Raw genomic sequence first — 14,163 nt, 5'->3', positions numbered from 1 at the left:
TTGTGTTTGCGTTTGAATTTTTATCAATTTTTTCAAGCCAAACCATATTTTTCAGCAATTTATCTTGTAGATAAATTGTTGGATACATCTTGTACAGCTTCGATCGCTTTTTGCAAATTTTCTATGCTATATTGGACTTTTTGGAGTCTTTGGCATACTGAAAATAAAACATTAAAAGCCATTTCAATATTTATGCCTGTAAATTGCAAAACAAGTCTAGCAATGAGCAACTTAAACACTGCTACTGCATGGTGGCAACACTCTAATAATAATTGCCCTGGGCAATAACTATACATTAACATATGGCAATAACTGAAATGATGGTGGGCAATAACTAAAAATATACAGATTTACGTGCAGTGATTACCCACCGTTAAAATGACCGTTAGAAATCAAATTTTATCAGTCATTTTCATTGATAATGGAGAAAACACTTATAATTTCATCATGACTATACACCATTAGTTGAATATTAAATAACTTGCAAAAAAAATTTAACCTCTAAGCAAGTAATTCCTTAGTAAAATTGTTAAAGTCTTTACCTGTTTGAGTAACATTTTCACCCGTCTTGACAAAATCCGCCATAACTGTTTTTTTTTTAGTGTTTCCTATTGTAAATTTTAAATCTACTGTACATTGATCTCGGAGCCATCTACTTAGTAAATTCAAATCTAACTAGAGTGATTCAAAGTCAGCACCTGACAATATTATTCTTAAAGCGGGCAATCACTACCAGTGGGCAATCACTCTCTGGTTTACCCTACCAACTTTCGTAGCAAACATCAAACAAGTCACAAACAACTTCTAATGTTTCTCGTAAAAGCTCCTACAAATGCATGGGATTAGTCATAGGCAATTCCGCATAGCGTGACACATTGAATTCCATAGATTCCGTTTATTAGAGACGTCGGCAGAGAAAGTTAAACACTGTAGCATTTTGCAATAACAAATAATTTTACATTATAGCACCTGTATCAGTGCTATAGTGGTGCAGAACACACTCGTTGCGTTATGAAACTAAAAGCGACGCGATACGAGTAATAGCAAGTTATTGAAACGTTGTTGAAAAGACATCATAATAATATGTACAATCATAATGCTGTGTTGTAAAGGTACAAATCATAATTGAATTTCTCTAATACATTCTTCAAAAAAGGAAAACACTACGTTACGTACATAATAAACACTAAGTTTTATACCCAAAAGTTGAAAATGGCATATTTTTCTTAGTTCATTCTGATGTTAAATAATCCTAACATTATTAACTGTGTTTAAATGAAATCTTAAATACTATACATGAATGAAATATTCATTTTTCAAGTTTCTGAAACTTTCGTAGCACTACGGTGCCGCTACGAAAGCTCCTACGAGTACTTGACTTGACTTATCTTTTTTGTGAGTAGATTTTTCCATTGGGGTAATCGTGGATCTAATGCTATCTGAGAAAAATAAAATAAGGAAATCCCATTTATTATTCTCTTTATTAAAACACTCTTCGACAAATTCGTCAATTTAATTACATACACTCGGGTACAGTCACTATGCACTTATGTACAATGTCTTTCATTTATTACATATTTACAAAGTTGTCCCATGCCATTCCCGACAGTATTTATATTTAATAACTATTTTAAAATAACTAATAATGCTCATGTTTATTTAATTGAAAATACTGCGTGTCGTGCGATAACTTAAAATTATTTATTTGACTAAATAAAATACCATGACTAGAACTGATCAGACTGTTCAAAATCTACGTAAATACAAATAAATAATTATTAAACCTCTATTAAGTTTCAAAAATTGGAATGGTTTATTTACTTTCATCTAAATTTAAGTATACTTGATAAACGTATACAACGTTGGAAATATTATTTACATACATTAAATATCACACAAAGTTTTATTTTCCATTCATTTGACTAACATTTTTAATACTTAGTTAAATTACACTTATAAGTAGATTTATTTTAAGCTATACACCCTTGTCTGTGCAATCGCACATGAAACACATCATTACAATAAAGGCGAACCTAAAAATGATTTTCAACGTTCATTATTGTGTAATACGATTTAGTGGACACGTTTTGGCACTTGATAAACAATTTTCACTGTGTTCAGTCACTTTAAGCGTTTTTGTTTTCCTATTCGAAGGAAAGTTCGACAGCGTCCGACACGTGGAATGTCACATGGAATGCGAGGTCGAGTAGGGACGCGTGACCGCGAGCGGCGCTCCCGCGGACTCGGCGCGGTGGTGCGTGACTCAACGGGGCGACCTTACGCCCATTAGAAAAGATGGTTGTTCGTCTTAGCGAGGGTGCCCAGGTGGTCCGAGAGCAGATAGTTGGGCGGCGCCACTCCCAGGAGAGGGAACCCGGAGGGCTGGCGCAGCAACCCGCACCCGCCGGACCACTTGCCGCCGGCACCCGACACCGGAGGCATCCCTCCTCCGCCTCCGTTCAGCTCGTCACACAACTTATTCGCTGCAAAACAAAAAATACAACATTAGAACCTTTCCAATGCCGCTCTTTGTGGCAAAACCACTGGACATAACACTTAAATTGTTCGACGAGCTACAAAACTGCTGCATTAAGCACGCCAAACAATTGAAACTCCTGCATACAAATCTGCTCGGATATGAAATCAGACTGCAGCTCGACGGGCGAATATGAAATAATCGTGGTAACGCAATTAAGCGCTAATCACCTAATCCTTGCCGCGCGGCTCCGTTGTTTATTCAAGCCTGAGTGACAATCGCGCGCACAATTAGCGCAAATGAGCCGAAGTGAAAATCTGGCGGCGGCGGCTGCGGGGGGCGTAATGTGATTAATGCGCCCGCAAGTCCGCCATTAGCCGGTAAGCCATGTTGTGCCATTGTGCCCACAGCCGTGCCCGCACTGATACGTTACAAAGTAACCGCAGCCTTAACACAAACTTGCAATATAATGTGCACCAATAAACACACCGTTCACACTCAAGCTCATTACTAACACTTCCTACATTTATGTTTTGTGCTACCGGTGTCAAGATAGTTTATGGTTTGTTAGAAGATTATGATTGGAGGTCAAAAGCTCTATTAGGTCGAAAGCTTTCCATAGGAAGAAAGCAACACTTTTAGTACGTGAACTACTGTAGACTTTAAAAAGGCACAAACGCTTTAAATTCTTTAGAATAACAACCGTGAAGTGGAGAATCGATTTCCCAAAGTTTGAGGTAGACAATAAAAAAGCTTTTTATTTCGTAGTATGAAAAGCTTTCCTAAATCTTTGATCTTGTAGCGAAACTGCCTACTTATTTACGCAAAGCGCGTGACCCGCTATCGTCAAAGTGTCCATGATGAAGATGCTATATTTAATGTACACTTATTCGGTGTGACTTGTTTATCTCATCAAAATCCTTGTTATGTTCGCCCACGCAAACCTGGGCACTAAAATAGTACAATCGGGTTGCCGATTGGTCGGATATTTTGTGCGGGTGAGTCATTCGGCTAAATTTCGGCAATCAATGTAAGAGAGATTTGGTGAATACTCGTATGTGCTAAAAATATTCATGATATCGTGCTGAAGTAAAAATATCGCAACGGAATTTCACGCGTTTAACGAAACATTTTCCGCGCGGCGTGCCTGTGTGTATTGGTTACGCGGTAATTAACTTCTGCACCATCAAACAGCCTTGCTTTTATACTTCTGGAATCGTTGGAATTGGAACTAGTGATTACATTCGCATTTCCAGCTAGTCTGTAGAGTGAAGCTTAAATAAATATACAGGGTGTAAAAAGTGGTTGTTAAAAGCTTGTAAAGACGTGTTAATATATCCGAAGTATAACAAGTCTTCCAAAAACGACAACCGAATTTATTTTATTCATTTAAACAGTATACAAATCTACATACTTATTAATGTTTACAAACAAATAATAGCCATATTTGTAAGTATTAAGTGTCGTCAGTAATGGAGTTGTTCGGAGGTGGTATAGGCACTAGGAATAGCATCAGTTTTAGGTAAATAATTTAAGATTAAATTCAGTCAGGCTCATACTTTAATGTAGAGACGTATTGCAATACGAGTATGTTCGTATATTCTGGAGTCAAATATTAATAAAACCGCTATTGTCATCATTGTTTCTTGCTCGGCAGAAGAAACATTTATGTGTTTTTAATTTTTAAAACCTATTTTCTAACTTTTTTTTAATTGTCTGTAGCCGTTAGAGTTTTAAACATGAAAGAAGACGCCATTAATTAGACAGTTGTCACCATTTAGCGTGGGTCGAAATTTGCAAAAAAACAGTATTCTGACGAAAAGGAAAAAGTGTAATTTTTCATTGTACTCGTCATACTACAGCCAAAATAATCGGGCAAAAATAGACGTTGCCTCACACGAGCGGCGTATCAACAAGTTTAAAACTGACGAAAGTTTCGCTTCGATAATACTCTCGCCACCTCTTTACATGTTTCAGTGTTACATGTATAGATTTTACTACGTCTGTTATTGTAACATTATACCGGATGACTTCAATGATAAATTCTACCTTCTATTTAAGTGGGTCAATACATTTTCTTTCAAAGCTTCGAAACGTCTTTCAGATGTTTTTCTGTAACGCACGAGTGACGCACGTATCATTTCAGCATCTTTTATTCATCCTTTAACTTACTTCAAGTATTTACTTATTAACATCGTTATAAATTGAAATTAGGTACATGACTTAAAAATGTTGGCTCGATTACTTAAGGACTCAAAGTGTATAAATTAAGCACACAGCTGATTAAAATACTGCTCTTATTTGGGCGTCGTTATTTATCAAAACTTTGTTTTAAACTAGGGTAAACTGCCAGTCATAGTAAAAACCAGGTAAACTGCCACTTAAAGGAGTTATTGGACAGTTATTTATTGAATTAAAAATAGGATTTCTATTTCAACAACTAAGTGATTCCGACTGATGGAGTTAAAGGGCGTTAAGTTGTAATTTTCATTTGAAGGAATAAATATTCATTCATTTTATGAACATTCAAAGGGCGTTTTGTCCAATGATTGGCAGCGCCCAATAACTGTCGGTTTACCCTATGTATAATCATAGAAAACTGTAAAAACACCTCTAATTTAAACGATGTGTAACTATGTAAATTTGGAATAAATAAGCTAACGTTCAAGGTCCCATACCCGACATTTGCGAGAGAGTCGTTCGCCAGCGCCTACCTGCCCACCGCGCCTTATTTTAATCGTAAAATTAGAAATGCGCGCCGAATATTTTATCACGCACTTACTGCAATTTATGGGTGCGCTGCTTGATATTATTGTAACCACTTATTTATACGTTACTCTAAATTCGTTATAGATGAAACGCTAACTATTTCGATGATATTTATTTTTCAAAACACTTTTAATTTTATTTTTATAGTCAGACTACTGAGAACTGTAAATAGTTGCTACGATTCTACGAGTGCTACGAGGCAATTAAATGATGTTATCGTGCCTAATTTGTCAATATTTCGCAAGAAGAAGAATAGATGCTGTATATGTAGTTTAAAAACTGGTGAAGTCAGCTCGAGATGGCTCGAGCTTTGCGTTCGTTACGTTTTCATGGATTCAGACTGCACGGCGAACATGCGTCCGATTGTGAACAAGAAAGTGCACTGATTGGGCCCATACACGTGTACATCTGATAGGCTTTTAATGTAAGGTAAACAAAGCTATTTGGAAACAGAATTTAAAGTAGGTGAAATAGAGTGTTTCCAAATGAGACGGCTATACAAGAATCTAATTGGAAACTTATATTCGCTGCCACAAAAACTAGGACTTCTCATGTTTATTACCTGTTGAAGTGATAGGCTTCAAGTCGGGCGGGGATAGGTGCGGCAGCGCGTGGTGCGCGGGCTGCGGCGCGGGCGCCGGCGCGGGGTGCGGGGACGAGGCGGGGGACGCGGGCTTGTCGCGCTTGCCCTCCGCCTTCACAGGGGCTTCACCCGCCTTCTGCTGCGCGAGGCGCTCCTGCTTGCGGAACTTGGCCCGCCTGTTCTGGAACCACACCTGGAAAACAAAAGAACAACGGTATTTGAAATAGATTAGAGCAACTTGATGAAGACGAGGGCTCGAGATAATCAATTTATTTGACAGTCATTTGTTTTAGCTATGAGTAACTCGCGTCAAAATATCCTAAACATACATGTAAAATACTTCGCAACGATACATTACTTTGGAGACTACTATTCCATTTTACATGAAAGCTTTAACTTCCCAATAACACTTTAGTTACTTTGCTGTAAGTAATAAATTTGAATAAAATATCACAAAATAACGTCGAATGTAATGGCTCCACCCATTAATTTTCCTTGAATTTGACAGACCGACCTCCCACCAAAACAATTCCCACTATTTTCGTTGCGACCGTGATTTATCAGCGTACATTCAAAATGAAATATTTTATACTCAAATTAAAATCTGTAAGCCAATGATGCGAAAGGCATCGTAAACAAAGCTGGAAACAACAAAAAAAGGTAATGAAACACAAGCGCACACGGGCTCGAGTGGACAAACAAAGCGCTCGACCCGACTAATGGGAACGCATCCCGTGCATCGCGCGCCAAATTTTAATGCAAACCGTTTTATATTCGTTCGAATGCGCGCAAATCCGAATTGATCATAATTCGATTTGGTGCGAGAGATAATTGCAACTGCCACTGGCGCTGATTGGGCAGTTGCGAGTAAAAAATGCGTCGCAGGTATGGGCGCGCGGCCGGCACAATCATACGCACGCTCTATTTACTCATCGCGGCGCGCTCTGATGATGTTTGCTCACCTTTATGCTCCTTCATTTGCATGCTTGTGACCCGAAACAAATGAAATGCTAAGTATGCAAGAATACAACGTACTAATTAACTACCAGAGCTTAATAAAGTTTACGGCTCTGACGCTTGAGTTTCAGAAGAATACCTACTTTTTATTTGAAAATATTTCAAGTAGTTTTGTGTGAGCCAGTGGCATTCCATCAATGTTTAGTGACCTTTGGCTTAGTTCATAATTGGGTGCATGACTAAAAAGACAAACGACCATATTTACAGGCTCGTGTTCATACAAATTATCATTAATTTGTTATAGCGAAATAGAATGTACGTGGGCCAATTCAAATAAATAAAGCCGTCTCCAGCCCACAGAATACATAGTTGTATGTACAATACATAATGGTGGACGCCTACAGACGTCTGCGCAAATTCGCCTTGGCAATGATCATGACAAACGTTAATGACCTACTGGCGTTCTAGAAAGATTCCGAGGTTTATTAATGGTGCTACAAGACAGGCGGTTGAAACACCATTATTGGTTCTGAAACTAGAATGTCCACACACTAAAAATACCTACTTAGTAATCGGTGTGCAAGCCAATCAAATTATTTCGTCATCAACAGTGACGTCTTTGTGGTCCAGTTGTTAAGGTTGGGGCTCTCAGGAGCCATAGTATTTAAGTAATATTTGCGTTCGTAATAACAAAGATCATTTTATAAATGTTTGTTGCATTGATCTAAAAATGTAGAGTCACTGTCTTTAAAGACACTGAATTAGTTGGTAAAAGTTCAGTTGCAAGATTTTGTATCAACGATATTGAATTCAATATCGATGGTAATTACGTCTGTTTACAATGTAAATCAAAGATATGAGTGATGTGGTTTGCTACCACTGTCATTTCCGCATAGTCACAAAACAAATCCTTGCATGCTGTCTATATTTACCGCGTCATAATTTGTGCAGCAGTCAGTGGTCATGACATTGAGGCAAGATATATGGCAATGCTGCACTCACATCAGCCGTATGTCAGCGCGTGCGCAGCTGTGCTTTGTAGCCTGGAGGCCCACGCATCGACATGCATCATATACGGATTCGGATTGAAATACTCGTGCGAAAGTCGTAAAACATTTTTTTTTTAAATTTAACAAAGAGAAAACATCAAAGTCTTTTTATTTTGTTCAAGATTCGCAGTCACAGACGTTTTATCATAATTTAAAGGCTACATAACATGTAAATATGTGCTTAAAGTATAAATTACACACATATTTTGTTTAACTAAAAAATGATTGAAAGCTTTACTAAATTTGGGGTATGGTGATAAAGTTGTACCTATCTACTAAACTAAGTATTTACGAGTAGTCATTTAAATTACTATTCTTAGTAATATTTTCAATTCGTCTTACATATAGACACTATTGTTATTTTTCGAGAATTAATTAATTCAGTAGTCAAGTCATATTTCTTCCAATATTAGAGCGATGACCTTCTTCTGAACACGTACTCGTGTTCCCATCCCAGTGAACTTGAACATCACCTCAGATATGACAGCCTGACGAGCCATTACCGACACTTGATACCAATTATATCGCTAATGGACGCGGAATGGTCCAAATATCCCACACGCGGAATGTGTCGTCAACATAAATCATTATGATTTAATTTGCCATTAACTCACGTGACGAGGTGCTCAGCATCATTAGCAACATGTAGCTTTACAACACCTAAAATTGTATCGTGAGTTATTCCCACTATTACCACAAATCTTCTATTTAAATCGTTGTCAACAAAAACTCGTTTACGAGTACCTACTACGAAATTGCGATGAAACATGACTACGGGTACCTATCAACATCAGTTATAGGCATTAGTTAGGAAAATAGTTTAAGCAGTAAAAACCAGAAATATAGGTACCTCCTTCATCACCTGTATGCACCGTTAAGTAGCCCTTTCAGTAGGTACTGTACCAATCTATTCGTCGAAAGTTATTAACTCGTAGGTTCCTATAATTTTCTTTTGTTGGTAATTAGGGCTAGACCACATTGTTTTGAAAATTGACTCTTAACAAAAACATTGAAGATCGAAGAGAAGAGAATCGTAAGTAAACAAAACCCGTTGTCTCTATGAGCGTATACATTTTGTTCTTCAAATCAAGCGGAAGATTGCTGAAGTTCATAATTCTGTTGGATCCTATCTAAGAGAAAATCAGTGCTTCCGAGTGGAAAGGTCCTACGTACGTGCCCGGGTAACCAAGCGGCAAGCTCGTCGCGACTAACGAACACGCCAATTCGCTTGATTGGCGCTCGCGATCGCTCCGGCCCGGCCGGTCGCCCGATGCCCCGGGCTCCACGCCTTCCGCATTATTTCCGAATTGGAAAAAATCAAAGCGTATGCGGCATCCGCAAACAAACAAATAATACAAGAACCGCCGCCAATACAAATGAGAACCGATACGACGGCGAGCGGAATGCGAAGTCGACGAAGCCGAGCGTGGGCCCGAGGCAAATAAACGATGCGATGTTTATTGAATGTGTGGCTTGCTTCTCGTAAATATTTCGTCAAATTTTCCTTGCGGCGACCGTTTTCGGTTCGGCTCTCCAGCCGTGACATTCCGATTTGATGATCTATTTTAGTGGAATCGTAAATGAATGGTGTTCGATAGTTGCACATGAATGTGCAGGCGGAATGTCAATAATAAATAACGGGTGGGCAATTAAGCGCAGGGTCGGAACAATTGAGCGTGGCATCGAAATGCACTTTGCAAATGAACCGAATGGCCTCCGGAGCGAGGGCGGGCGGGGGCGGGGGCGCTTCGACAAATGTAATTAAACACGAGATGCACGCGCTCCGCAGATGCCATCTCAGATGGATCCATCAGATAACGTAACTACTCTAATTGGACAATGATTTATTAACAACTCTTTTAAACTTTATTATTTTATCTCTATTTCAGAATAAGTTGTATAAACTTGAAAAACGTTTAGGTACTTCAATAATGTGTAACTTATAACTTTACAGAGTCAAAAGTTCCATGGAGTCTAAAATCATATCAATTTTCTATTTGCATTAATGTTACTAAATCTCGGGACATTTTCCAGATAATACTGATATCTTATAATATATTAAGAATCTTAATAGATTTTAGGATCCGTTTTTTTAATGGTGAAGGTGGTAGAAATATTTAGACATAGTTTAAGGAATGCCCTAAATAAATACTGTTTTTAAATCTCGTTACAATGAATCGCCCTTAATTTAACAGTATGTCCGACAGAAGGTGGTCTATACAATCGTCATAAGGGGTACTTTAATAGAGTTCCCTCGGCAAACAGCGACAACAATGGCTGGGTATTAAAATAAACAGAGCGACGTAGCCATGTGGCGCTGGCGCGGCAAACACCAACACGGCTAATGTATTCAGCGGGTAGCTCAACCTTACTTGGGACAGGGCTACCGACAGACTGATAAGTATTTGGCTAAATAAAACAAAATACAATTTTACCGTAAATAATAGAGACTACATTTCTAAGAGCCAAGACAGTTGGATTTCTACGAATAGAGTCTATTTTTTCGAGCATACATCTATGATTGTTATTGCTTGTAAATGGTGAATCTATATTAAAATACTACAACATCAGATATAGTCATTAAACGAAAAGTGTAAGTATGAAATTATAAAGATGTCAATATACCAACACATTCGTTTATACCTACTACGATCACACACCAAAATCCCTATTCAACTAGAGTCTATTTTTTCGAGCATACATCTATGGTTGTTATTGCTTGTAAATGTTGAATCTATATTAAAATACTACAACATCAGATATAGTTTTAAACGAAAAGTGTAAGTATGAAATTATAAAGATTTCAATGTACCAACACATTCGTTTATACCTACTACGATTACACACCAAAATCCCTATTCAACTGTATTATTTGTTCTTGATTTTTATTTATAAAAATGAAGAACGTACCTACTTATCTTTAATATTTCAGCATTAAAATTCCATAGAGCACTTGGCGAGCAAATGGAAAAAAAATCTGTTCTAAAAATATCCCACAATTTTATTTTTATTTTATTTCTGAAATAATATTACTATTGTATATTTGAACTCGCAGTTTTCAACCCTAGCTTCGATACAGCGGCCGCGTTGACTCCACTCGGCGATTTTACAACTTTGACTTTGGCTTTCTAATGAACGTAGCAAAACTAAAACACGAGGATGCACCCGCTGACGTTCTACTCCTAATTAAACATTTATATCGCTTTGTACAACAGACTTGCTATCCTGAGTCATTTTTCATCAAATTAGCTTAGGGGAGTGTCATGTGTTGAGCCTATTATTTAGCGCTTCACCATAAAAAATGTTTAGTGCAAATCAAACGTAGCGGAAACTAGAGGGTTTGTCCGGTGCTTTCATGCATTAACTTATGATCCATTCAGAAGTGTTATAAGTATGCGGAGTTCATGAATACTGGCTATCATTTTAATGGCGTGACAAGTGAATAACATTTGCGTTGTATTTATTAATGTGATAAAAAGCGAAGGGTTTGTACATTGAAAACTGAAATAGAAATACACCATTTAAACGAAAAAGAAACTAAAATTTATAAAAGGCGTCCCAATTTTCGGAGTCCAACCAAATCTCCAGTTTGCGAGTCGTAATTAATTTTGTACACCTTAAATCCCAGCTGCCAAAAACTCTATATTTGCGCTGTCAACTAGCGCTATGTACATAGGGCGGGTCGTCTTTATTTGACACGTCAGAGGGCGGCCCTCGAGGCGTATGAAAAACGTACGGCCGCGCGGAATGATCTAATTGTATTCATTAGCCTGCCAGGGCCGGCAAATATTGACGCTTGCCGCACCTCGCCTCGGGCCGCCGCACGGCTGGAGGCTGTCGGAACTAACACTGCAGCTATGTACGATTGTTCCCGTAGCTATTGAGGTCAAGATATAACAGATTCTAGTTGTATTTCTGTGGTTAGGTACACCCGAGATATGATTCACAGAATAGAGGAAGTTTGTAAAGAAAACCCTTTCACAATAATTAATGGCTTAAAAGTTTTCGAAATATTATTTACCTACTAGGTACAACATCAGTCCTAACCTGTATCATACGTACTTAGGTACTACAAACTTACATTATCATTATATTTTTAACAAAATAGACTGAATGACTAGTAGTACGTATGTATATTAAATAAAAGAAATAAAGTCACCCAAACCCAAACCCATACTCAAAACAAAATACGAATTGATATACCGAAACTGCTAAACGATCGCCTACAAGAAACGAACTTAAATCAATCTTTGGCGTGGCCGACAAACGCGATCAAACACCGCGAACACACCCCTATGTTTATACTCAGCGGATGAAAAGGCAACTCCGAACGGCCCGGAATAATATTAGCTACCCTCAATAATCCGGCCAATTCTATCGCCTTCGCCGCGACACAAAAAACGCGCCTCAAAACATCTGATAATAGAGTTCAAAACGGTACGGGAATAAACGATAAGCTACGTCGTTTAGCAACTGCTATATTTTTTTTACTAACTGGTAACATGTGTTAACATTTGCTGATAATCCTGGATTAACACATCATAATAAAGAGATGAATGCATCGTTTATTCAAGCCGTATGTCGGCACCGAGTATTCGACAGCGTTTAGGATGACAGGTGTGCTGACGCAACTCATCTTATTTGATTGGCTTGTGTAAACAAAACAACAACTAAATATAATATGAAACAAATGACAGAGCTACGCTGTGCGTTGCAGAATTTTTAAGCTTAAAATGCAGGACCTATAAGACAAAATCACAAAAAGTTAAACACAATTTTTTATCTTTGCAAGAAAAATTTTATCAGTGACTGAATTGAACCAAATTAATTATACGCAATGAGCTTTTATGATTACTTCAGCAGTAAAGTTTACTAATAAAAAGTTTGAACAGTGAATTAGTGAATCGGCCAAATATTTCATAATACAAAATTGTCATTTTGTATGATTTTAAATTTTATGATAGTCAAAAATATAATTTAAAACAGACCCTCTGGGGTCCAAGTCTAATAGTGATTTCATTGGAGTTTATCCCTTTATCATGAAAGGACATTGGATTGTCGATGACACTGATGAATAAAAAAATAGTGCGAATTCTGGGCGTAACAGATGCGTTCATAGCCTTACGCTCGATTACACTACAGCAGCCTCCCCTTCCCTCACTGTGATCATAAATAAACACGATAGAACTAGTGCTAATGATGGCTCGCAAATGATTTTACGATTTACTCGACTATATTAATAACTTGTTTACGGAAAATGCTTGTCATTTCTGGTAAAATACGACATTCGGTTTGGCGGCTACGTGTGTGTAGCAACAAATAGAGCTAACAAGGACTCGATTAATCATCTGTATCGATATTGAAGTGCTTTCAATTTCAATTAAAAATAGGACAGATTTGAACCGATTTGACGAATCACCGTGAATGCGCACGCGTCTTCCGCGTGACAATGCAGCGCAATCAGCAATCGCGCACGCGACACGACAAATCGCCGATAGCGATCGGCAGATGTTCTAACACAATAGCTCTACCTCGACTTGCTGACCGGGTACATTTTACTAATGTTCCTGTCAGTTTCGAAATTAATTACTTCTGTCTAACTTTGTATCAATAAGTAGAAGTTAGTTAAATCATTGTAATTTAAAGAGCCTTTTCTAAAATAAATAATTTTTAACTCATACACAGTTTACGAGAATAGAACCAATTATTTGGTAATAAATTAAAAGGACTATTTAGTCAATGCACAATGTAGGTATTTCGTGGTTGCAGATAAGACCTGTAACTCGTTATCTGCCGCTATACTGCTCTACATAAAACATCAAAATATTGCCGTCCATTTGAAAAATCAAAAGCTGCACTATCATGAAAGAGCAGGAACATTAAATGCGAAAATCTATTTCAGCTACGGTCCATCTACAAATCAGATTCCCCATTCCCTCGCCGCGAGTGCGACAACGGAGGATCGGTTATGATATCCATATATCGCGCTCGCGTGATAGTTTCTGACGGGTCGCCTATGCTCCCCGGCGGGCCGCCTCTATGGAACAAAGATGAACTTGCATTTTCGAATATAATGGACGAACTTTTTCTGTTTCCTCGTAGCTATCCAGCATGAATTTTCACGTTTCGTTTTGGATTTGGAATTTGAACAGATTTATTTATTGCGATGTGCTTTTTGCGTTTGACATAAGTAATATTGGGTCACGTAAACATTAAATATTAATATAGGTATCTCCTTTCTGATCATATAATCGTAAAGAAAATAAATATCTTTTTTCATCCTTACTGAAAGCATTGATAACTTTGTATCACAAACTAGAAAGCAACAT

At 37.8% G+C, this 14,163-nt stretch overlaps 1 protein-coding gene across 2 annotated transcripts in view; it reads right to left on the bottom strand.

Annotated features, from left to right (window-relative positions):
• Positions 1-1,462: 1,462 nt before the first annotated feature.
• Positions 1,463-14,163, bottom strand: part of LOC135073605 (paired mesoderm homeobox protein 2B-like) — a 34,198-nt gene continuing 21,497 nt past the window's right edge. Inside the window, exons 3-4 of one of the 2 annotated variants that reach the window (XM_063967766.1) lie at positions 5,808-6,021; positions 1,463-2,483 (exon numbers count right to left, since the gene is read on the bottom strand). In XM_063967766.1, the coding sequence (XP_063823836.1) occupies positions 2,287-2,483; positions 5,808-6,021 (411 nt within the window). In that variant the 3' untranslated portion in view covers positions 1,463-2,286. Of the gene's footprint in view, positions 2,484-2,706; positions 2,852-5,807; positions 6,022-14,163 lie in introns of those variants that run through there. The other variant, XR_010257657.1, reaches the window with a different exon arrangement.

This window comes from Ostrinia nubilalis, chromosome 7 (assembly GCF_963855985.1).
Source record: "Ostrinia nubilalis chromosome 7, ilOstNubi1.1, whole genome shotgun sequence".
NCBI lineage: Eukaryota > Metazoa > Arthropoda > Insecta > Lepidoptera > Crambidae > Ostrinia > Ostrinia nubilalis.
The sequence above is the reverse complement of the archived record's forward strand: the minus strand, read 5'-3'. Positions and strand labels throughout refer to the sequence as shown.